Source organism: Mustela nivalis, assembly GCF_964662115.1.
Source record: "Mustela nivalis genome assembly, chromosome: 6".
Classification (NCBI taxonomy): domain Eukaryota; kingdom Metazoa; phylum Chordata; class Mammalia; order Carnivora; family Mustelidae; genus Mustela; species Mustela nivalis.
Window position 1 is genome coordinate 152284915 of NC_139025.1, and position 21687 is coordinate 152306601.

General features: G+C 53.8%; 2 protein-coding genes across 3 annotated transcripts in view; both read right to left on the reverse strand.

Moving 5' to 3' along the window:
* The window catches only part of HOMER2 (homer scaffold protein 2), an 88274-nt gene extending 84630 nt beyond the window's left edge, over positions 1-3644 (reverse strand). The window contains exon 1 of one of the 2 annotated variants that reach the window (XM_082736181.1): positions 3479-3644. In XM_082736181.1, the coding sequence (XP_082592307.1) occupies positions 3479-3612 (134 nt within the window). In that variant the 5' untranslated portion in view covers positions 3613-3644. Of the gene's footprint in view, positions 1-1415; positions 1598-3478 lie in introns of those variants that run through there. The other variant, XM_082736182.1, reaches the window with a different exon arrangement.
* A 2258-nt stretch (positions 3645-5902) lies between these two features.
* LOC309867376 (UPF0235 protein C15orf40 homolog) overlaps positions 5903-21687 on the reverse strand; it is a 44561-nt gene continuing 28776 nt past the window's right edge. Inside the window, exon 4 of the mRNA XM_082736184.1 lies at positions 5903-6175. Within this exon, the coding sequence (XP_082592310.1) occupies positions 5921-6175 (255 nt within the window). The 3' untranslated portion in view covers positions 5903-5920. The remainder of the gene's footprint in view (positions 6176-21687) is intronic.

Genomic DNA, 21687 nt, shown 5'->3' on the forward strand with positions numbered 1-21687 from the left:
TCTGAGAACCTCAAAGTTTCCCCACTGCACAAAGAGCAGCTCTTTCATAGTCTACCAAGAGGTCACTGAAAACGTTACGGAAAACCTGCTTCCCCACCAGTGTGCCTCTGGTATACGCACCCACAGTTTCTCTACGTGTGACATCTCCTGGACTGGCACCAATGTCTTAAGCAAATCTCTCGATCCCTTTCTCTCCCCACTGTCCTGTTCAAGGGGTCTGTAGCCCTCCCACTGCCTTTCATCAAAATTCCTCTCCGCCTGCCTCTGGTTCCTTCTGACACCCTGCGGACCCCACAGATAAGGTTCACTGGGTAAGAGGACTCCAGAAACTTCCCTGGAGTGAGGTGCCACAGAGCCACTGACCGGTGGGAGCCAGGCCTCCAGGACAGTCGCGCCCCTTTCCACTCCTCCCCAACCCCATACAGAAAAGCACGCTCTCTAAACCCACCCAACAAAAGTGATAAGGGCCGTCTGAAGGGCACTGAGCACAGCAGCAGGGGACACAGAGATTCAGGAACTCACCACATGCCCACCACCGCGGTGGCCGCTGTCAGGCTGCGGCTTCCCCTCTGCAGATGCACGAAATGTCTTTCTACACACACTCACCAGCTGTCCAACCTGGGGACAGTCACCGAACCACTTAAGGCATCAGTTTGCTCATCTGTAAAATGGGCAGAACAGCTGCGCCCGGAATAGGGCGGGCGCACCTCGCTGCTGCTCTCGGTGAGCAGGTGTCAGGAGTCCGTGGTGTCGGCACAGCGACTCCCTGACTCACGGCGGCGCCTGCTGCTCGCGGAGACGCCAAGGGGGAATCAGTCCTGCCTTTTGAATTACTTTACGTACGCACAAGCATTAGTCACTCGGACAGAGTATTTCAACTTCTCCCCTGAGCACCTTACTCCGCTGTGTCGAGGACCGGAGCCTCCCTCCGGCTCCTTCCAGACTTCCTCACCCTCCTCCGTCTCCAAGCAAAGTCCACTATTCCTGCGCTCGGGGAGGGGGGTCGGGATGATTTCGCCCGTTCCCTCCGCAGGAAAACTTCCATTTCCATCCGCGGGCAACACACCCCGTCCTGGAGGACGACTAACTGCTGCTCGCCCTCCCCAACACAGGCCCGGGAGTCGGTCGCGCCCGGGACCGCCGTCCCCGCCGCTGCCGCGCGCCCGGGGCCGGCTCGGAGGCGGAGGACCACGCGCGCGGGGCCGAAAGTCCGCGCCCAGGCCGGGCTGCCCCCGCGGGGAGGCGGGGGGAGGTCGGGGCGGAGGGCGCGGGGTCGGCGGGCCCCCGGCTGGCAGGAGCCGGCCCCCGGGTCCCGGTGGGGGGAGGAGGCGCGCGCGGGCAGGGGGCGCCGGCCCCCCGGGGGCTCCGAGCCGGGCACGCGTGGCGGCCCCTCCGGCGGGCGCCGGCTCACTCACCCCATCTCCGGCGCTGCTCCGGCGGCCGCTCCGACGGGCCCTCTGGCGCTCGCTCCCCGCGCGCTCCGCAGCCGCTCCCCGCGCGGCACATGCGGCGGCCCGTGCGCGCCCGGCTCAGCCCCGGCGCCGCTCCATTCCGCGGGGCTGCGCGGCTGCCGCTGAAGCTGCCGCCGCCGCCAGGCGCGGGCGGGAGGGGGCTGGGCCGGTGGGGGTGGGCGGGGGCTGGGCGGGGGCTGGGCGGCCGCGCTCGGGCCCCGCCCCGCCCCGCCCCGCTCCCCACGCCGGCTCCTTACGTAACCTCGGGGCCGGGGCCGCGGCGCCCGGCCAGGGGCGGGGGGCGCGGCCGCGCGGGGACTGTTCCCGCGCGCCGCCGCGCGCTCCCCGCCCGCCTTCCGCGCAGCCCCCTTCTCCCGCGGGCAGCGTGGCCCGCCCCGGGGGGCTTGGCGCTGTACCTCCGGGCGGGCACCCCGCCTGCGGGACCGAGAGTCGCCCTCGCAGCTGGAGGGACTTTGGGGCCACCCAAGATTGCAGGGGAGGGAACTGAGGCTCCGGCGGGGGGCAGTGAGTTGCCCCAGGTCACATTTTCACACCTGAGCTCGGGTCTCCAGAATCTGAGATGGGCACGGTCACGCCCCTCCTCGGAGCCCTTCATTCTGCTGTCCATTGCCCGGCTCCGTGGCTCCCGGTGCCCGCCGCCATGAAATCCGGGAAGCCAACGTGGCAGGCGGTCCTGCACCTGCAGCGGGTGCTCTGGGCTCCTCCCGGGTGAAGATGGGGCTGGGCTCCCAGTGAGAGCCTAACAGCTTTTAAGGAGGCTTAATTAAGCTTGGTTTTATTCTTAGAGCGAGGGAAATTGAGATGGCAACAAACACTTGAAGAGCAGTCCCTGAATCCCTTGTCCACACATCATGTTCCGATTCCCTACCAAAGGCTGGCACCGGGACTAAGCTAACCTTTTGCCCCTGAGGGCCTCCCATCAGATCATCTGCTGAGAACACACTGCCCACGTAAACCTGCCATTTCAGGACAGTTTAAAAAAAAAAAAAAAAAAAAAGTAAAGGAAGAAGCATAAGAAGTAGGGCCACCATCTCAAACCTCCCCTCATCTCTTCTGGGACCACAAGTTTACCTGCTAACCACCAAGGTCTCCTGGGTGAGGGTGGGGGGCACCCACCCTTACTTCACACTGTGGTCAGTAATTATCTCAACTAAATCTAATCATGTCACTCTTCTTAAAATCCTTCAGGGAGTTCCTTCCCACTGTCCTCAGGATAAAGACCAAGATCCTAAACATGCCTCAAGATCCTGCCCCATGGTGCCTCCACTACCCTCTCCGGCCTTTTTTCTCTCCTTCTCTTCTTCTTGCCCTTAGCCAACTGACCATCCCCCTTCCAACCCCAGGACCTTGGCACATGCTATTCTCACCCTTTGGGAAGATCTTCTTCCCTCATGTCTGTGTCACTCCTAGTCAATTCCTACTCACTCTTCAGATCGCAGTTAAACTCTCCCTTCCTGTGGAACCTTTAATTAATGCCTTAGACAAACTGTGAACGCCCATATTGCACTTATTATTTGCAGAAGGTATCTGTGAAGCTACCAGTGTAATATCTATCTCCCGGGCCCATTTGCAAACTCTGTGGAGCCATCTCTTTTTGTTCATCATTGTCTCTCCGGTGCATAAAGCTATGCCTGCACGTCCTCCACAAACACCTGTTGAATGAATGAACTGGCATAAGCCAGGCCCCAGACAGACAGAACTGGCCAGCGTCTGTAAGCACAAGTGAGTCTGTTCGGAGTCTGTTCAGTACTTGGTCCTGGAGGAGCTGCATCTATCAGCGGCTGAATTCCGAAGACCAGGGGTTGGGGTGGGGGTGAGGGCTGTCCTGGGCAGTGTGGAAGGCAGAAGTCAGCAGAGGAAAATAATGGAGAGGCCAGCTCAGCTGGCGGGGGGGTGGGGGGGGAGTATCAGCACACAGATTCGCCCTGCGTTGGGGCTGAGCAGCCTCCCGGATCCTGAACAGGAATAGCTTTTTGTTCCACTGACGGGAGGGCGCACCCACTTACCTCGGGAGGGCGCAGCCAGGCACAACAGGTGGAGTTGGTGACTCACTCGGGCTGTTTCCCACAGTCAGTGGGAAGCAGGGCGATGCTGGAGGTAGGAGCCCACGGAAGGCTCGACATGGAAGGCTTAACTCCATGAGTTAAGTGCCTGGTCCCTCTGGACAAAGGCCTTCCCTACAGGGTGAGGATAAAAAGGAAAAGCATGGAGAAGATAAGATTTGGAAACAGCTGCCCCTCGTCTGCACCAACTCTGGAGGACCTGTGGGGAGAGGTTTCCCTTCTCTCCTTCCAACCCCAGCTCCAGGCCCAGAGTGGGGGCTGCCTCCTGGGAGGCTCCCAGACAAGCCAGAGCCTCAGGTGGGTCCTCCCAGCAGCACTTGGTCACCGTGGGATCTCCCCGAGGGGGGCCACTGGGAGTTCCTATCTGGGCCTGCTGCTCCCTCCAAACCAGCTGTCACCCCTTTTTTGTGTGAAACATCTCCCAGCAGCATGCTCTGTGTGGCCCAGTTGTCAAGGAAAAGAATGGGCCGAGTCTCCTCTTTCAAGAGGCCCGAGGTGAAGAGGAGGCAGGCTGTGCTGGCTGGAGGCTGCGGCAGGGCCAGGAGGCCTGGGTATCCTTTTAGACTGGGCAAGAGGAGCCACTGGGGGCACAGACTGAAGATGCGGGTGGGGAGAGGGAGGTCCTGCCCAGAGGAGTGCGGGAGAGCACAGGGTCCAGCCCCAGGCAGAGGTGTGAGCCTTGGAAAGGAGGGGCGGGTCTGGAGGAGAAAGTGACAGCGAGGGTGCACTCACAGTCTTCTCCAGGGAGCACGAGCAAGAGCAGGGCTGGGGAAAGCCAACTCTGAAACATCGGCCTCTGGAAGGTCAAAGGGGATGTCTGCCTAGATCCAGAGCTGGGATTGGGTGGGGGCAGAGATGCCCCCAGAAGTCTGGGAAGCCAGACCTCGACCAGCACAAACTCAGGCGCTTGGCATTCCTGCCATTCTGTGAGGGTAGCAGAGGCTCCCAGAGCTGGAGCTCCAGGAACAGACAATCGGCCCAAGGAACGTTTCGCACTCTGACCAGGGCAGATCTGACCACTGGGGAGGGGGTGGGGTGGTGGGGCTCAGCCGAGAGCTGCAGGTGCAGAGAGCTGAGGAACCGAGGAACAGGGAGCAGCTTCCCATGCGCCCCTCCTCTGTATGGCCTGCAACCCCCCTCAACCCCCAGCTGCCTTGGTGGAAAAGCACTGTGCGCTCTCTGTGCTTGAGACAGCAGCATTCCACGACTCTCACTTCCTGCCTCTCAACACCAGCTCCCGGAGAAATGGCCGGTTTCAGTCTGGGGCAGGGTAAGTACAAGTGAGCTAAAGCATGCTGGTGTAGCAGGAAGTAAGGACCTGCTCGAGCAGACACGAGGATGAGGACCCAGGAGCCCCTGAAAGAGCTTGCAGTGGCCAGAGCTGAAACACTGGGAGCATTCTGATAAATGATACTGATTAGCATTACGATGCAAAATAAGAAACAAACAGACATCGGTCCATGCGTAAGTAAATTATTAACGGGACACGTGACGTGGCTCAGGTCATGATCTCTGGGTCCTGGGATCGAGTCCCGAATTGGGCTCTCTGCTCAGCAGGGAATCTGCTTCTCCCTCTCTCTCTCCTTCTGTGTGCACGTGCTCGCTCTCTCTCTCTCAAATAAATAAAAGTCTTTAAAAAATAATAAATTATTAAGTAAGTGGAGAAGAGGCAAATCTTCCCTACAGAAGATTTCCAAATGAGATGCACAGATACCCTCCATTCTGGGAGGTAGCGTGTGACACACCCCACCCCTCCACCCTCCTCTCCGTTGTGTCTTAGTGATTTGCCTTGAAAGAATAAGAGTACAGAGAGGGAAACGTGGCCACACCACAGTGGGGGAACCCAGCAGACCTCCCTTGACCAAGCGATCAAGGTTAACGTCACCAGTGCTGAAGCATGTTGGCATCTTGTGCCCCTGATAGGATGTGACAAGACGTGTACTTCACCTGCGTGACGATTTTTTCCCCTAAACCCATCACCCCGGTTGACTCACGAGAAACACACCCGACAAATGCACGTTCAGGAGCATTCTACAAAATACCTGACCAGGACTCCTCCGTCAAGGTCATGAAAAAGAAAGAAAGACCAAGAAACCGCCACAGGCCAGGGGAGACCCAGGAGACGTGAGGCCTGAGTGCATCCGAGATCCTCCACTCGGTGCTGAAAGAGGAAAAAGGCAAACGGGTAAGATCCGAAGAAAGTCAGTTCAGTGACTAGCGACGCACTAGGGCAGGCTCCCCGCTAGGGCAGGCTCCCCGCGCTGCCATCCGGTGGCACATAAGACACTGATGGCGGGGGGGGGGGGCAGTGAGGGGTGTGCAGGAGCTCTAGGCCTTATCGTTCCCACTTCTCTGTATATCAAAAACTGGTCCGAAATAACAAGTTTATTGAAAAAGAAAGTAGCCCTGGGGATGTCCTATATGCCAAGTCCCACATGCCCCTTGCCCCGGCCACGGCGGGAAGGTGAGCCCGCGGAGCTCGGGGCCAGCACCCCACCTGGTGAGGCCTGGGGCTTGACACGGTGTGCAAGACCCCCAAAGCCAGCCGCCTGTATCTGTGCGTTGCAGGCAACTGGCGGTGAGAAACGCATCTGACACCACAGCCCAGGCCCGGCTTCGGCATTCTCCGCAGATACCTGTCTGTACAGAATGGAAACAAAAGTTACATGAAAGTCACACAGAACAATGCTTACCCTCTCACCCGCAAAGCATTCAGCATCGTCCCTTCTGTTCTATTTTTAAAAGCAGTGCTGCCCACAACCCACTCCATTGATTTTGAAACCTGTAATCTATACATGTTTTTTTTTTTTTCTCTCAACAGCAAGATGAGGCTCACCGTGTCCACGGATGATATTATTAGTGTGTTCAGATTTCTAATGCTGCTGATCCGGGGACTTTAGACACTTTTTATCTTCTGACCCTACAAGGTCAGTTCTTGACATAGGAAACAAACGTCACATGAAAGCCCTTAATTCAATGGAGAACTATGAGGGGCTACGTAGCTACTAGATGAGATCTGGGAAGACCATAGAGTAACACGGAAAAATATTTATTCTTTCAGCAAATATTCATCACCTACTGGGTGTCTGATATTGTGCCGAGCACCAGGGACAAAGCTGTCAGCAAAAGAGACCCGATCCTTCCATCACGGAATTATAAAACCGCGTGAAATACAGGAGTCAAATCATCACACAACATATAAGCTGTGATCTGTGTGAAGAGAAGAATTCTAATTTAGGTTGAGGACGGGGGCAGGAACGGCCCCTGAAGAGGGACGGGCTGGGGATGGTGTGGAGCCAGAGGTCCTGGGTGGAGGACAGGACAGAGGCACTGGGCTGGGGGAGAAGCGGGAAGTTTGGAGGAACTGGAAAGTCAGGCTGGTTCGAATGTGGTGAGTTTCACGAGGCACGAGAAGAGGTGGGAGGGGGACCCAGGGGCCCGAGGCCTGGCTCAGGATCTGGGCTCGCTGGCAGCGGTGGGGCGGGGGGCGGGGGAGAGGGGACGCTAGGATCTCGTTTAGCTTCTGCAAAGCCCAGTCTGGTTACGGGGAGGAGAAGTAAGAAGGGGGCAGGAGTAAAGACGTGGAGACAAAAGATAAGGGAGGGGCTGCAGGAAGGTGGGTTACGGATCAGACATGCATCTGGGGGTAGAGTCCACAGCACCGGGTGAGGGACCGGGTTTGTGTTTTGATAGGAAGTTTAGTTCGGACGGTAATCTAGGTTTCCATTCTCACTGTGTCAGGACTCTGGTTAGGCAGAAACTATCCGTGTGTGGGACCAAGGGCCGGACGCGTACAGAACATGAAAATCCGGCTCACGGGGCAGCAGAAGGAATACAGGGGGAAAAGCACCAACACCAGAGTCAGAGCTGGGCCTCACGCTGGCGGTGCCATGAACCATCGGTGATGGGAGCCAGCTTTCCAGCCTCTCTGTCCGCTCGCCTGCCAGGCAAGGGACCTCACTGGACCGTGCTTGCTCCCCGTGGCCCTCCCGATCAAGCCTTCTGTGCTTAGCTCAGTCCCTGGAGCAGTACATTCCTGACACACTATAAGTACCGTGATTATTACTGGCTTTTGTGGTGGAACCAGGGGAAAATTCGAATGAATACTGATCCAGTACTATTTATATAGCAACATATTACAACTTAGTGGAGTCAGCTTAAAGATTCTGAGAATGTATGAAACGGCTCACGCACTTCCCGCCTGGGGACGCTCTGCAAATCTGAGTCCCAAACTCTGCCTAGTGTCAAGACTCCTCTGCAGGGCACCCAAGGGTCAGAGAAGATGTCATCTTAAGATGACACCAGAGGAATACGGGACCGCCAGCGCCAGTCCCTTCTGTTTCCAATCTGGCCCAGGACCTGCCCTTAGGAAGGCGAGCCATCACCAGCTTCCAGCAGTCCCTGTGACCCTCTACTCTCCCATCCAGGGCTTTCCTAAGTCTGTCTGTCCTGCTGCGGTTCTGAAAGCATTCATTAATTCATTTAACCCTGACTGAGCACCTATTCCAAACAACCTAATACGCAAAGTTAACTGAGGTACAAGTAAATTCCATGAGACACTGACTTTCCCTGGCTGAGACAGGAGACATCCAGCTGGGTCGTGAAGGATGTATGGGGGAGAAAGCCGCTTCCTACAAACAGACCAGGGCCAGGGAGTGACTCACACAGGGAACGGGAGCACTGTCCCCGTGGCTGGCTCAGTAGTGGGTGGTAGGAAGTGGCCAGGCATGAGAGGTCAGGTGAGACCCCACCAAACAATCTCGGGGACACGTGAACACGTTGGACTTGATTCTGAGGGCCACGGGGAGAAAGTACAAACCCTGAACATGATCAGATTCGGATCTTAGACCCTCTGGCAGCTGGAGGGAGAATGGCCTAGAGGGGCAGAGGCTGCGGGCACCCTGGTGTTAGGGCAGCTTTCAGCCAAGGCTGGGCAGGGAGAGGAGGTGTCTTGACCAGCCTCCAGGAAGGGACAGGAGCCTGGACTAAGAGCGGGGAGCCGGGAGTTCTTGTGACGCTGGAAAGGGGTCAGTCATCCAACAGTCCAACAAACTTGAGGCGAGGCCGAACCTCCCTGGCCGTCTCCACCCAGAGTTCAGCTACGACGGGCGACACTGGAAATGACCAGAGGGGCAGCCCGGCCAACTGAGGCACCTCAGGGCGGTCTGGGTTTTGCCCCCACGCAGCCCCGAGCTAGCACCTGATCACCCCCACTGGGCCTTTGGGACGCTTCAGCAAGTGAGTCCCCCTGGACAGCGATCTCCGAGGGCAGGGTCCGTGGCTTCATCTTCCTTGCTGGGCTCTGTGCGTGGACAGGCTCTCTTCCCAGCGATGGGCCCACATTCAGATGTAGCAAGAAATGAGTAAATTCCCCAGCGATTCAAACCGCGGTCCCAGAATGGAGGCTCACCGTGTCTGACTGGCCTGCTTGGGGGCTTGACATGCCCTGATGGGCTTAGTGGGGGTCAGGCGCAGCCCCAAGTGAGGTGCGGAGGCAGCTGCTCGCAGAGGACTGTGGACTGGGGTCAGGACTGGAGCAGACACCCACAGGAAAATCAAGGGCTGGGACAATCAAAGTAAACCGATGTGGGCCGGGGCAGGGGGTTATGAGGACAGATGCCCACAATGAACACATGGTTCTGTTGGTTTCCTGGGGACGGGCACAGAGGAGATGGGGGAATCATTAGATGAAAGTCAAAGCTATGACAGAATCATTCCAAGTTAAGCTATTCCTGGAGGAGAACTTGAAAGACCCAGTCTGGGGAGCTGGAGAACACTTAATTCTGAGATTCCCCCCAGAAAGAAAGAGTGGAAAGACATGCTGCATAGCAGTGGCTCTCAACCTTGGCTAGAGATTGAAGTCAGCTAGGGAGCCCTGACAAAATGCCAGCACCGGCGCCCCGCCTGCAGACAGCGGGGTTTTATTGGCCTGGGTGGTGCCCAGACAGCCGTCAGCCCGTAAACTCCCCAAGCCATCCCAACGCTCAGCCAGGGTTGCAAACCACCGCTCCAAGCCTCGGGATGCCCAGAGAGTGCCACGGGTGAGGCGAGAGCCCCAGGAGTTTGGGACCTGGAAGGGAGGAAAAGGACATATCCTAGCTCATTGGTCGGGCTTGGCTGAGACTTCGGGCTCCAGAGAGGAATTAAGAAACCCCAGGCAACTGTGGGGCCAAGGATGTGCAGGGCCCCCTCTGAGCACAGGACAGGAGGAGGTGATCCTAAAGCCTGCTCGCGCTTTCTGAGGGGGGCTGGGTTCAGGGGAGAGTTGCCTCTGACTGGCATTAGCCCCGGAACAGAGAGGAGCCTGCTTGCACATCTAGACCAGCTTGGAGGCTCCGGAGCCCCGTCTGAGGCGACTCAACAGGACTGAGGATGAGTTAAGCAGGCTGCTAGCTGGAGACACGGGGTAGATGGTGATGCCTCTCCGGGGTACAGGGAAGCCCGGGGCGGGCGGTGCGGGGCAGCCGCAGAGCAGAGAGGAGAAATGGTGGGTGCAGTTTTGGACGTGCTGAGATGCAGGATACCGAGGGACAAGCAAGAGGAGATGATCAGTGGGCAGTCGGAGACAGCAGGGATGGCGTGTGGAAGGGGACTCTGGGCCAGCCCCGAGACAGGACTCCAGGAGGAGCGTCCCTGTGCTGATGGGGAGGAGGTGGGGCGGAAGGCATAGGGCCAACCACCAGGTGAGGGAGGGGAGCCAGGGGGGGTGGAAAAGTGGCCCTCAGCACCCAGGGAGCCACCTGTTGGAGATGTGGACCAATCCCCTCAGCTAGATTTAGTTGAATCAAATATCTTAAATTAAAAAAAAAAAAATAGAAGTAACTCTTTACTAGAAAACAAAAACAAACAAACAAAAAGCAAATCGACAAAACAGAAACGAGTGGGTTTTCGATTCATTTCAATGTAGCACCTAGTCACCGAGCGCCTGCCACGTGCAGACCGGCCACAGATGGCTGGGCCGGCCTGGGGAGCCGGTCAGACCCACAGCCCCACCCCTTGTCCTTCCCCAGCCCCATCTGGGAGGCCAGTGGATCCGGCTCCTGGCACCGCCGCCTCCAATGAAGCTTAGCGCGTCCGCCAGCTGTCCTCAGTGAGCCCCCACCGCGACCCCGCAAATCTGGGCCCTTGTGCCAAGTAACACCTTTCCTGAAAGCCTCCTGTTTCCCATCACTGCGTAGTGGGTTTTGGCTCTGTGAGCTCCACAAAGCCCTTGCCTGTGCGGGGCTCCCGGTCAGAGCCCGGTCCTGCTCTGAGACCCACCTCCGGCTCTTGCCATGAAGTGCAGGGCAGAGATGCGCCATCTGGCATCGGTCAGCGCATCCACCTTTTCTGGCCATTTCTTTCTTTTTAAGATTTTATTTATTTTTTTGACAGATCACAAGTAGGCAGAGAGGCAGGCAGAGACAGAGGAAGGGAAGCAGGCTCCCCGCTGAGCAGAGAGCCTGACGTGGGGCTTGATCCCAGGACCTTGGGATCATGACCTGAGCCAAAGGCAGAGGCCTAAACCACTGAGCCACCCAGGCACCCCTTTTCTGGCCATTTCTAACCATCCCTCCAACAGCTTGCCCCTAGAGGTGGGGCTATGGAGGGGGGCAGGTCTCCAGAGTTTTCTTCCTCTAACAGTGCTATAATACCGGACAGCAGAAAATCCCCTGGAATCAAGACAATACCTCTGTACCCCGCGGAAACAAGAACCCACCCTTGCTTCCCCCAGGGAGATCTCCCAATTATCATTTCCTTTCCTTCCCGGACTCCGGGCTGCTGGGAAGTGTGCGGGCTGCCTTCTCCACGGAGCCTCCCCTGTAGAACTTTGTTTTCTATTCTGTGTCAACTCCTTCCCTTGCAACATCCCACGAGCTCTGGATTCCTAACCTTCTTCAGAAACAACACAAAACCTGCCTGAGCATTTGCTTTTCTTCACCCAAGTGGCCCTTCAAGGTCACACTTTTGCTGTTTTATCGCTCCGGAAACATCTTCGGTTGTTTCTCGGGTATATCGTCTCCTGAGCAAATTGGGTTTTGTTCTTTCTTTCTGATTGCGGCTAAATACATGTCCCATAAAATTTACCATTTTAATCATTTTTAAGTATACGGTTTCGGTGAAATTATACATTCGCAGTGTCACGAAATCATCACCACTCATTGTCTCCAGAACTTTTTTGTTTTTCGAAATCCAAACAAAGTTGTCGACGCCCAGAGGATAGGAACATGTTTAATTTAGTTTTTGTTCCTTGTTCTACAATAATCCTTGCTCTATAAATACTCTGGGCCAACTAGTGCAGACAAGAGGTTTAATATAAAAGACACCAAACGGGAACCAAGAGCGCATCAAACCACATCTTCCAAAATTACGTCTTACTAAAGCAAGAGGGAGAAGACTGACACTCCGCCCCCCAACCCCCTGAGAGGGAGAAAACCTAGACTTTTTCTAGATGGGGCCCGACACCAGGCTACGTGCTGTTCCTGACCAGAGGGGCCGGGTGTCCAAGACCCTCAAGGAAAATGAGAATGAGGAGGATGAGGCCCTTGTCCTCTCTGCTGAGAGAACGTGAGACCCTTGTGGGGTTCCATCTCGGACCAGAAGATGAGCCCACAGCCCACAAAATCACTTGGAGGCGTGGACCGAGCCCATTGCTCCGGAGTAACAGCCCTTGAACAACCAGAGGAAGATTTCCCCCAACTTGCCCCATCACACAGACCTCTCCGGGCCTTCATTAAGCAGATCCAATCAGTACTCTCTGGGCGTGGGATCTGGGAATCTGCATATTTAATAAATACGTGGAGTGATTCTTATGAAAGACAAATTTGGGAAAGAATGAACTAGAATCAACTAGAATGTTCCATCAGTAAGGCGGGGCCAACCGAGAGGCCTGGGGCTGGGAAGATAAAGGCTCCCAGCTCAGACCAGTGGGTTGCTTTTCCCAGCCCTCCCTGGCCTCCTGGCCCCTAAGACTCCCTTGCGCCTGCTGCCTCTGCACGCTGGGCCCTTCCTCTTCTAACATCCTGAATGCAGGGCCCGTGTACTGCCTCTTGTTCCTTGCTCTTGTGCCGAGGGCCTTGGTTGATCCAGAGTTCTGGCAGCTCATCCCCTGGCTTGGTTCCCTATAGTTGAGGGATGACAATGAGCTAGAGTCCTAATTTAGAACAAGAGGGCCAGGTAGTCATGGCTAGGTATTAATTAGGGAATGACTACAGCGGGCCGGTGACATCAGACTCTACCTTTAGCTCCATCTGGGTCATTACATGGAAATAAGTCTGGAAGCTTATATCTACCAAATCGGAGGTCGGTGTTTACCGAGGGAGACACTGGACACCAACCGTATCATCACAGCTGAAATTCCACCTCGGGGCCCTCCTGATGCAAGCCAGCCGAAGGAAGCCCGAAGCCCAGGAGGCTGACTCATGTTCAGGTTGCTCTAGCCGGGGGCCCATGCAGGCCTCCGAGCGCCACAGAAACATGACCCCCCTCTCCCACAACCACTCCAGGGCACGATGGGTCAGAGCAGGTTATGGCCAAACAGGCTAGAAATTCAGATATGTCTTCCTTTTAATAAACCCAGAAAGGGCTTTGTTGTCGTTAAAACAAATTAGAAAAGGACAAGAAATTTCTGAAAAAGCTCCGTGTTGACCTTCCCTCCAGAGTTTACATAAAGCAGCGTTTCCGTGGGACATCAGCAGGTGTTACACAGCAGGAAAAGTTTCTGTCCTCCGTAGGTTTGGATGAAACTAAAATAGGTTTCTTTTTTTTTTTTTTTTTAAAGATTTTATTTATTTATTTGACAGACAGAGATCACGAGTAAGCAGAGAGAGAGGAAGGGAAGCAGGCTCCCTGCCGAGCAGAGAACCCGATGCGGGGCTCGATCCCAGGACCCCGGGATCATGACCTGAGCCGAAGGCAGAGGCTTTAACCCACTGAGCTACCCAGGCGCCCCTAAAATAGGTTTCTTTACTTGTCTGTCTGTCTGTCTGTCTGTCTCTCTCTCTCTTGCTTTTTAGAATCTGTACTGTGTCAGTATAGACAGGAAAATCCAAGAAGTAAATGCAATATACTATCTTTTCTAAATTAAGTGAATTTACTAACAACGAAACCTTACATTTTCCTGAGGGGGGACACATTTTGGGAAATGGTGAAACAAGGGATGCCATCACCCAGCGCCAACTTGATTTATAAGAAACAAAATGAGGGTTGCTGGAGGGGAGAGGTCTGGGAGGGATGGGGTGGCAGGTGATGGACACTGGGGACGGTGTGTGCCATGGTGAGTGCTGTGAAGTGTGTAAGACTGATGCATCACAGACCAGTACCCCTGAAACAAATAATACATTATATGTTAATGAAAAAAAAAAAAAAAAGAAGAAGTGGTTGCTACTGTGTTTGCTCTCGGGTGAATACCAACTCCCCTGTCTGTAACCACAAAAATCACTTCCGAGGGGCGCCTGGGTGGCTCAGTGGGTTAGAACCTCTGCCTTCGGCTCAGGTCATGATTCCAGGGTCCTGGGATTGAGCCCCACATCAGGCTCCCTGCTCAGCAGGGAACCTGCTTCCCCCTCTCTCTCTGTCTACTTGTGATCTCTACCTGTCAAATAAATAAATAAAATCTTTAAAAAAAAAAAATCACTTCCGAGGCTTAAGCAACACAGCACTGTAGTTAGGTGAGCGGACGGTCTCGATTCTCACCCCTGCTCCCCTCCTTTCAGGCTCAGTTGTGTTAACTAAACTCCATAGGCCTCAAGTTTGTCATCTGTAAAACGGACAGTATTGGCACCTTTGCACTAAGGTGCTGGCGAGGAGAGGAAGCCGCGCCCTGAGCTAGCACTGTGCAGCCACAGAGTCATGGTCTCCTGCAGGAGGGGGGTCCTCTCGCTCACTTCCGGGCTTGATAATCCTGCACATAAGCTAGTGGTCACTTTGGAAAGCACAGCACGTTGGGAGGAGAGTAGAACTGAGGGGTGAAGGAAGGGGTAAGAATTAACTGAAGATGAGCATCGTACTAAAGCTCCGAGCATCTGGGCGGCGACGCAGAGGTGCGGGAGGAAGGAGAACGGTCACTAAAATGTGCAGAAAGACGAACGGAAGAGAATCAAGTCCGCCTTGAGATGGGCCAGGTAGGAATACGTACTTATGCGGGTCCACCAAGGCGTTACAAGCACAAAACAGAGGGGACAAAAGTAGAGAAGAAAGCAGAGAGTCAAACCTTAGAATTTCTTGGGACAGCCTCCACTGTAACTTGCAATGCCTCGAGGGCCATCACCCCCCCCACCCCCGTCTTCAGGGGGCTGACGACCAATGAGGGCAGTCAGGAGAGTGTGGGGAGCTGAGAGCCACCGAGGAGTCCCCAGGGGGAGAAGGGCGGGCATCGGGAACTGCATAAGCCAGAGGGAGAAGTTAAGATCCAGTAGCTTCCCGGCCGCACACCCACTATTCACTCTCGGGGGTTTCGGTTACCTGCAGTCAACACAAGGTCTGGAAGCAGATGATCCCGACACATCCCAGGTCACCAGTCGCCCAACACTCTGTCGCAGACACGTGCCCGCGTCCCCCACCTCACGTCATCTCCTTCTGTAGGCGCTTTCTCATCTCACATCCTCATGGGAAGAATAAGAAGTATCCCAGTAAGGTCTTTGGACGGAGAGGCCACATTAACAACATTTGTTACACTGTATTGTTGCAATTGTTCTATTTTAGAATGAGTTACTGGGGCACCTGGGTGGCTCAGTGGGTTAAGCCTCTGCCTTTGGCTCAGATCATGATCTCAGGGTCCTGGGATCGAGCCCTGCACTGGGCTCTCTGGTCGGTTACTGTTTTCATCTCCTGCTGTGTCTAACTGGTACGCAGGTACGCATGATCGCAGGTATCTGTGTGGAGGAAAACAGGTCATCTGTATGGGGTGGGTGCTCTCTGTGGCTCCAGGCATCTGCTAGGAGGCTTGGAACATCCCCCCAAAACGAGGAAGTGGGGCTACCATACTAATATCTGAGAGGGAGACTGGAGATGCTCTCGTTGGTGAGTTCCAGCGCTAAACTGCAGCCTCTCAAATGAGGATTTCAGTCATCCAACTGGCCTTTCAGGACTGGCCTCCATTGCCACACAGCAATGTGGGTCATGGCAGCAAAGGGGTTCCTCCAAGAAAATGCCTGAGCAGGACTGGAACTTTAAGAGCATGCTGCCCGACTTCAGTCATCCTCATGAAGAAACCTGAATTTCTTTAAGATCTCGTTGTGGCTGGGAATGAACTTATCAGGTCGGTTCTGGGACAAGCAGTTTGGTTTCTTTAAACCACAGAGCAATGAATCGAATCTAAAAAGCATATCTGCGAGGCAGTCTGGGAAATTTGAACACTGCCCTTTGATGATATTAAGGAATAACCTAATTTCTTAGAGATGGTAACACACTATAAATAAGGTTTTTTTTCTTTTTCTTTTTAAAGATTTTATTTATTTATTTGATAGAGAGAGATCACAAGTAGGCAGAGAGGCAGGCAGAGAGAGAGAGAGGAGGAAGCAGGCTCCCCGCTGAGCAGAGAGCCCGATTCAAGGCTCTATCCCAGGACCCTGAGATCATGACCTGAGCCGAAGGCAGTGGCTTAACGCACTGAGCCACCCAGGCGTCCCCCCCCTTTTTTTAAAGAGTCCTTAGCTATTAGAGGTCTACACAGCAGTAGTTGAAATTTGCTTCAAAATAATCCGGGAGCTACGGAGGAGAAGCGGCTCAGTGTATCAGTGCAGCTGGGCTGGCCACAAGTTGCTAACTGTCGGAGCTGGGGGTTAGGTAAGGGGGCCACTACTTTTGTGTATGTTTGAAATTTCCCATTGCAACCTCTGCAAAGCAGGGGCACCTGGCTGGCTCAGCTGGTATAGGTTGAGACTCCTGGCCTTGGGGTCCATGAGTTTGACCCCTACATTGGGTGCAGGGATTACTTACAAAAACTGTGTTTTTTTTAAAGATTTTTATTTATTTATTTGACAGACAGAGATCTCAAGTACGTGGAGAAGCAGGCAGAGAGAGAGAGAGAGAGAAGGGCCCCGGGACCATGATCTGAGCCAAAGGCAGAGGCTTTAACCCCCTGAGCCACCCAGGTGTCCCCCAAAACTTTTTTTTAATTACAAAAAAAAAAAGACTCCACAAAGCAGGGACATCTCATTACAGAGAGACGATCTAATTTAGGCCTATAAATGCAATAGGCATTATATCTTTTCATTCGTTTGCTCATTCAAAAATATAATTACATAGAACACGTAAAATTATCTGTGTATAATTATGGCAAAATTCACGTAACATAAAATTCACCATTTTAACCATTTGCAAGTGTGCATGATGCCAATTATACCTCCATAAAAAACAAAGTGTACAATTCGGCGGCATTTTGTACATTCACAAGGTTGCGAGACCATCATCACCATCCAGCTTCGGATAGTTCTCTCACCCCAGGAGGACACCCGTTCCCCATTAATCTGTCACTCCCTGCTCCCTCCTCCTCTTAGCCCCTGGCTACCACTCACCTGCTTTCTGTTTGCACAGATTTACCTGTTCTGCATATTTGAAATAAATTTAACATCTATTTTTTAAATTTAAATTTTATTTTTTTATTTTTTTTTAATAAATTTTATTTTTTTTTAATCACTAAAACATTCAACAGGGGTTTAAAACTGAAAATGTTCAAAGGGTTTGCGGTGAAAATCTTTGCTCTGACTTCTCTGGCCCCACCACGCAGTTCCCTCTCCAGAGGTACCCGTTTCTTACTCATCTTTCCAGATATTAAAACTTTCCTTCCTCCTCGTTTACGCAGACAGTACCATCTTATGCACACTGCTTTGCAGTTGGCCTTTTCCCCCTGCAGTACCTTGCGGCTCGCTCTAGGACAGAACAAAAAGAACCGCTCCTTTTCCCAGCTGCATAGTATCCCGTGGTGCCACGCTAGAATCTGCATCCTGCTGTGCATGCTCTGGGGTTATGGAAATGAATAAAATAAGGTCCTTTACTGGGGAAGCTCTGGGTCTAAAAAGTACTTTCTTTTGAGAATAGAGAACTAGAGACAAACTAGAGGCTTCTGCTTCGAGGCCGATCATCATCTCATCTGTCTTCACAGTCGGGCATCGGGAAAGGGAAAAGACAGCTAATCTGGAGGGTTCTGGGGAGTCTCCAGGGATGTGCCAGGTGTGGCTGGGGAAGGGGTCAGTGAATTCTTGCCTCTTCTCCACCTTCTTTTCTTCGACACAACTGATTATGTCACCCGTGTCCTCCCTTCTTTCCTGATTAGGAAAGAAAAGAATTCTCTTTTGGGAAACTTAGAAGTGCATAGAGAGACAGGATTTACCCACAGTCGTTTGCAAGCATTCTTAATAGCTGCTCCAAACTGCACTGCTTTGAGGGGCGCCTGGGCGGTGCAGTCGGTTACATGGTCAACTCTTGATTTCGGCTCAGGTCATGATCTCAGGGTCGTGGGATCGAGCCCCGTGTTAGACATGCAGCCTGCTTGGGCTTCTCCATCTCCATCCCCTGCCCTCCTCCCCCCGCCCGCTCTCACATCTGTGTGCTCTCTTTCTCTCTCTCAAATAATAAATGAATAAGTGTTTTTTAAAAAACTGCATTGCACTGATACACCGTAACTTACTAAATTATCTCTGTATTCACTGCTGCATTTTAGAGATCCAGGCACCGAAGCCACAACAGACGTTTCAAGAGACTAGAACCCTGCAGCCCGTGTCTGTGGGGCTGGACCGAGCAGGCAGTGGGACGGAGGGAAGAGCACTGGTAGACAGCAGACGCGTCCGCCGAACCCCATGGATGAGCAGCAGGGGCGCCCGCATCTGGGGGCGGTGGAAGCCACAGGATCGGACACGGTTCCCATGAAGAGCGCGGAGAGACCAGGGGCCAAGCCCCGGGCACACAGACCACAGAGAGAGGAAGTGTCACAGCAGCCGAGAGCTCAGAGCAAGACATCCTCACCAACCCTACCCCAGAAACTCTTCCTGCCTGACCCCGGGGGGTGGTCTGAGCTTGTCAGAGGGGTTGGGGACCTTCACGGGTGTTTAGATCAGCAGGAGATCGGGTAGGGGAGAGGGCGGAAGGGGAGGACTGTTTGAGAGCCTGAAAAAGAGCTCCCTACGGCCAGGGAGCTCATCACCAGGGCTCTGACAAAGGGACGGGACGCTTCCTTCCCTAACAATACAATTTTCCCTGAAAATGGACCTAATAATAGGCCTCACACTACTACCAAGGCTAAATTAGACTCCGCTGACTCATACATCTTTTTATGTCTGCAGTTCCGATCTCTGCTTCCCATACCACCGGGTAAATGACAATACTGTTGTTCTTCTACTGAAGATCTATTTCGGGGATGGGCAGTGGACCGTCCGTAGCTGTGTGTGCTATTATTACCATATCTTTTACAGCATTCAGTTCAAACATAGAGGAAAAGGGAGAACGCACAGTGAGGCGGACTGCCTTCTTGCTAGGTAAATCCTCGGAGAAGAATTTGCTTTAGAACGAAGTCAGCCGTGTTGGGGGTAGAAAATCAGACAAATGGCCTCTTGGTAAATCTTGCCATACAGTGTTTGCATGGCTCGTTGTGGGTTAGAAACAGCGTTTGACTCAGAAAATACGCTGAGTAAAACATCGCTAGCTCCTGTTCAACCAAAAAATGGCGAAAGATAAACAACGCCGATCCCCGGCAAAATTTCAGCTCGGTTTGGCAAATATTTACTGAGCACCAGCTGTGTTCCAAGGAGGCCGAGGTGGAAAGGCATGGTCGGCGGCCCAGAGGCTCAGACGCCAGGAAAGAGGCACTCTGAGTTGTGGATGGGGGTAGGGAGGGGAATAGCCCATCGGAAAGAAGGTGTATTTCTCACCGTCATTTCATAAACTGACATCTGGTTTCCCGAGACACTGGTACGCTAGTGCGGTTACACAAGCTTGGTCGGTATAAGCCAACAGCGAGCAACTTGGAGTTCTGGATGTTTCCAGCGAGGGGGCCTGGGCTCTGAATCATGCCACAGGTGCGGGTAATTAAAATCACCTGGTGGGGAGGGGGTAGAGGAGGCTCACGTGCCCCTCCCTGCTGCCCCAGTTCCCTGGTGTGGCGACTGCTCGAGGCTTCTTCCTAACCCTGGTGACGCTGGTTCTCTCAGATCTGCACCGGGTGGGGGAACAGGTGGTGGTCGAAGGCAGGGGATGGAGGGGTGGGTGGGCCTGGAGACAGACATATACACACACAGAGGGAGACGGACAGATGCTGCTGGGGAGGCAGAGCCACTAAGGGTATCTTTTTTTTCTCTTTGGCACCCTTTTCAAATTTTAGTGACTGTGGCACTGAGAATGTCTCACCGTGACATTTCTTTTCAGAGCAACAACTTCTCTACCACAGAGAACTGATGTGAAAACTCAAATGGATTTTGAAAGATTCCTGGAAGCGAGAAAGGATGGCTCTGGCTGTTAACCTCAGACTCCACCGAGGTCCGCCCACCTCTGGACCAGGGCCTCAAAGACCCCCCTCTCTGCGGAAGGGGAGGGTGGATATTGGGGGAGGGGACGAGGGGACGAGCCATTTCTGTCAGAGGCATTGTTAATACTATGACTGTCGGGCGCCTGCGCACATCAGCCGGTTGAGCCTCCGACTCCTGATCTTGGCTCAGGTCATGATCTCAGGGTCGTGGGACTGAGCCCCCCGTTGGGCTCTACGCTCAACGGGGAGTCTGCTTGACACTCTCTCTTCCTCTCCCTCCCCTACTCACACACTCTCCCGCACTCTCTCTGAAATAAATACATTTTTAAAAGGTTTTATTTATTTATTTGACAGAGAGAGAGAGCACAAGCAGGGGAGCAGTAGGCAGAGGGAGAGGCAGACTCCCTGCTGAGCAGGGAGCCCAATAATGGGCTCGATCCCAGAACCCTGAGATCATGACCTGAGCCGAAGGCAGATGCTTAACCGACTGGGCCACCCGGGTGCCCCTAAAATAAGTAAATCTTAAAAAAAAAAAAAATATTGCAATCATCCTCTTTCCAAGGAGGCCCATCAGGAGGCAGAATACTCAAGGCTGGATGTGTGACTGTAGATTCTAATGATTTGCTTCTGCTCTTAACCCTTTCTAGGCCAGAACCTTCTCTTCTGTGGTCCATGGTCTGTTAGGCTGGGGTTTCAAGAAAGTGCTTGTCAACTGTTCATGCAGATCCAGAGCTGCTCCTCTCTCTCTCTCTTTAGCGAAGTTTCGGAGTTGTGCCACCACCACCATCACTCTCTGGCTTCAGGATATTCCCGTAGTCCCTGACCCCCAAAAGCTCCTTCGCTGTCATTTGTAGTCTGTCCCTCTCTCCTACCCAAACCCAAGAAATCACTGATGAGTTCTCTGTCTCCATCAGAGCCTCTTTTTTTGAACACAATTTTGGGTGTCGCCATCCATAAATTCTCGCACCTCTGCCTGAGGAAGGGCTGGCCCTCTGGGTAAGGACACACACGACCTTCCGTGTGCTAGCACACTGGGCAGGAAGTTCAAGGGCGAAGCTGTGGCTCTCAGGTCCAGGTGATGTGGCCTTCTGAGTAGCAGACTGACGGCATTCCGTGGTGGCCCATATCATTACTGGGTCATATGCTTCGGACCTGGTGGACACCTCACCCTGCGTGGGCTCGCTGGACACACTAGAGTGTGCGCACACCTCCCTGAGGTGCAGGATGGCAGGCCTCAGGGAGCCCCTCATGGACTCCTCGCCTCGTTCCCATCCCTGCTTTGGACTAAACCAAAGTCAAAGTGAACTGAGTCTCAGCTGCTACGTGGAAGTTCACACGGCCAGCTCGAGCAGGTCTCATTTGAAAACCAACGGTGCCTCCTTGACCAATGCCTCGAACGTCCGGGTTCTCATTTCTCAGCCATGGGGGGCAGTCGAGACTGGCCTGTCTCACGTCGCCTATTCCTCAAACCTCCAGCGGTGTTCTTGAGGTTGTCTGGTGTCCCTTCTCTGGGGAGGGGGGCGTGGATTCCAATCTCCCTTCTGCGTACCTGTGTAACCTTGGGCGAGTTACCTCGAGTCAGCGAGGAGATAACGAAGATAACGAAGGAGATAACGAAGTTCGGAGGCAGTGCGGGGGCTGGAGTCCGTGCTCAGCAGACGGTGCTGGTGGGAGTGTTGTGACAGGAGTGTTTTCACGGGGCCATTGCAAAAGG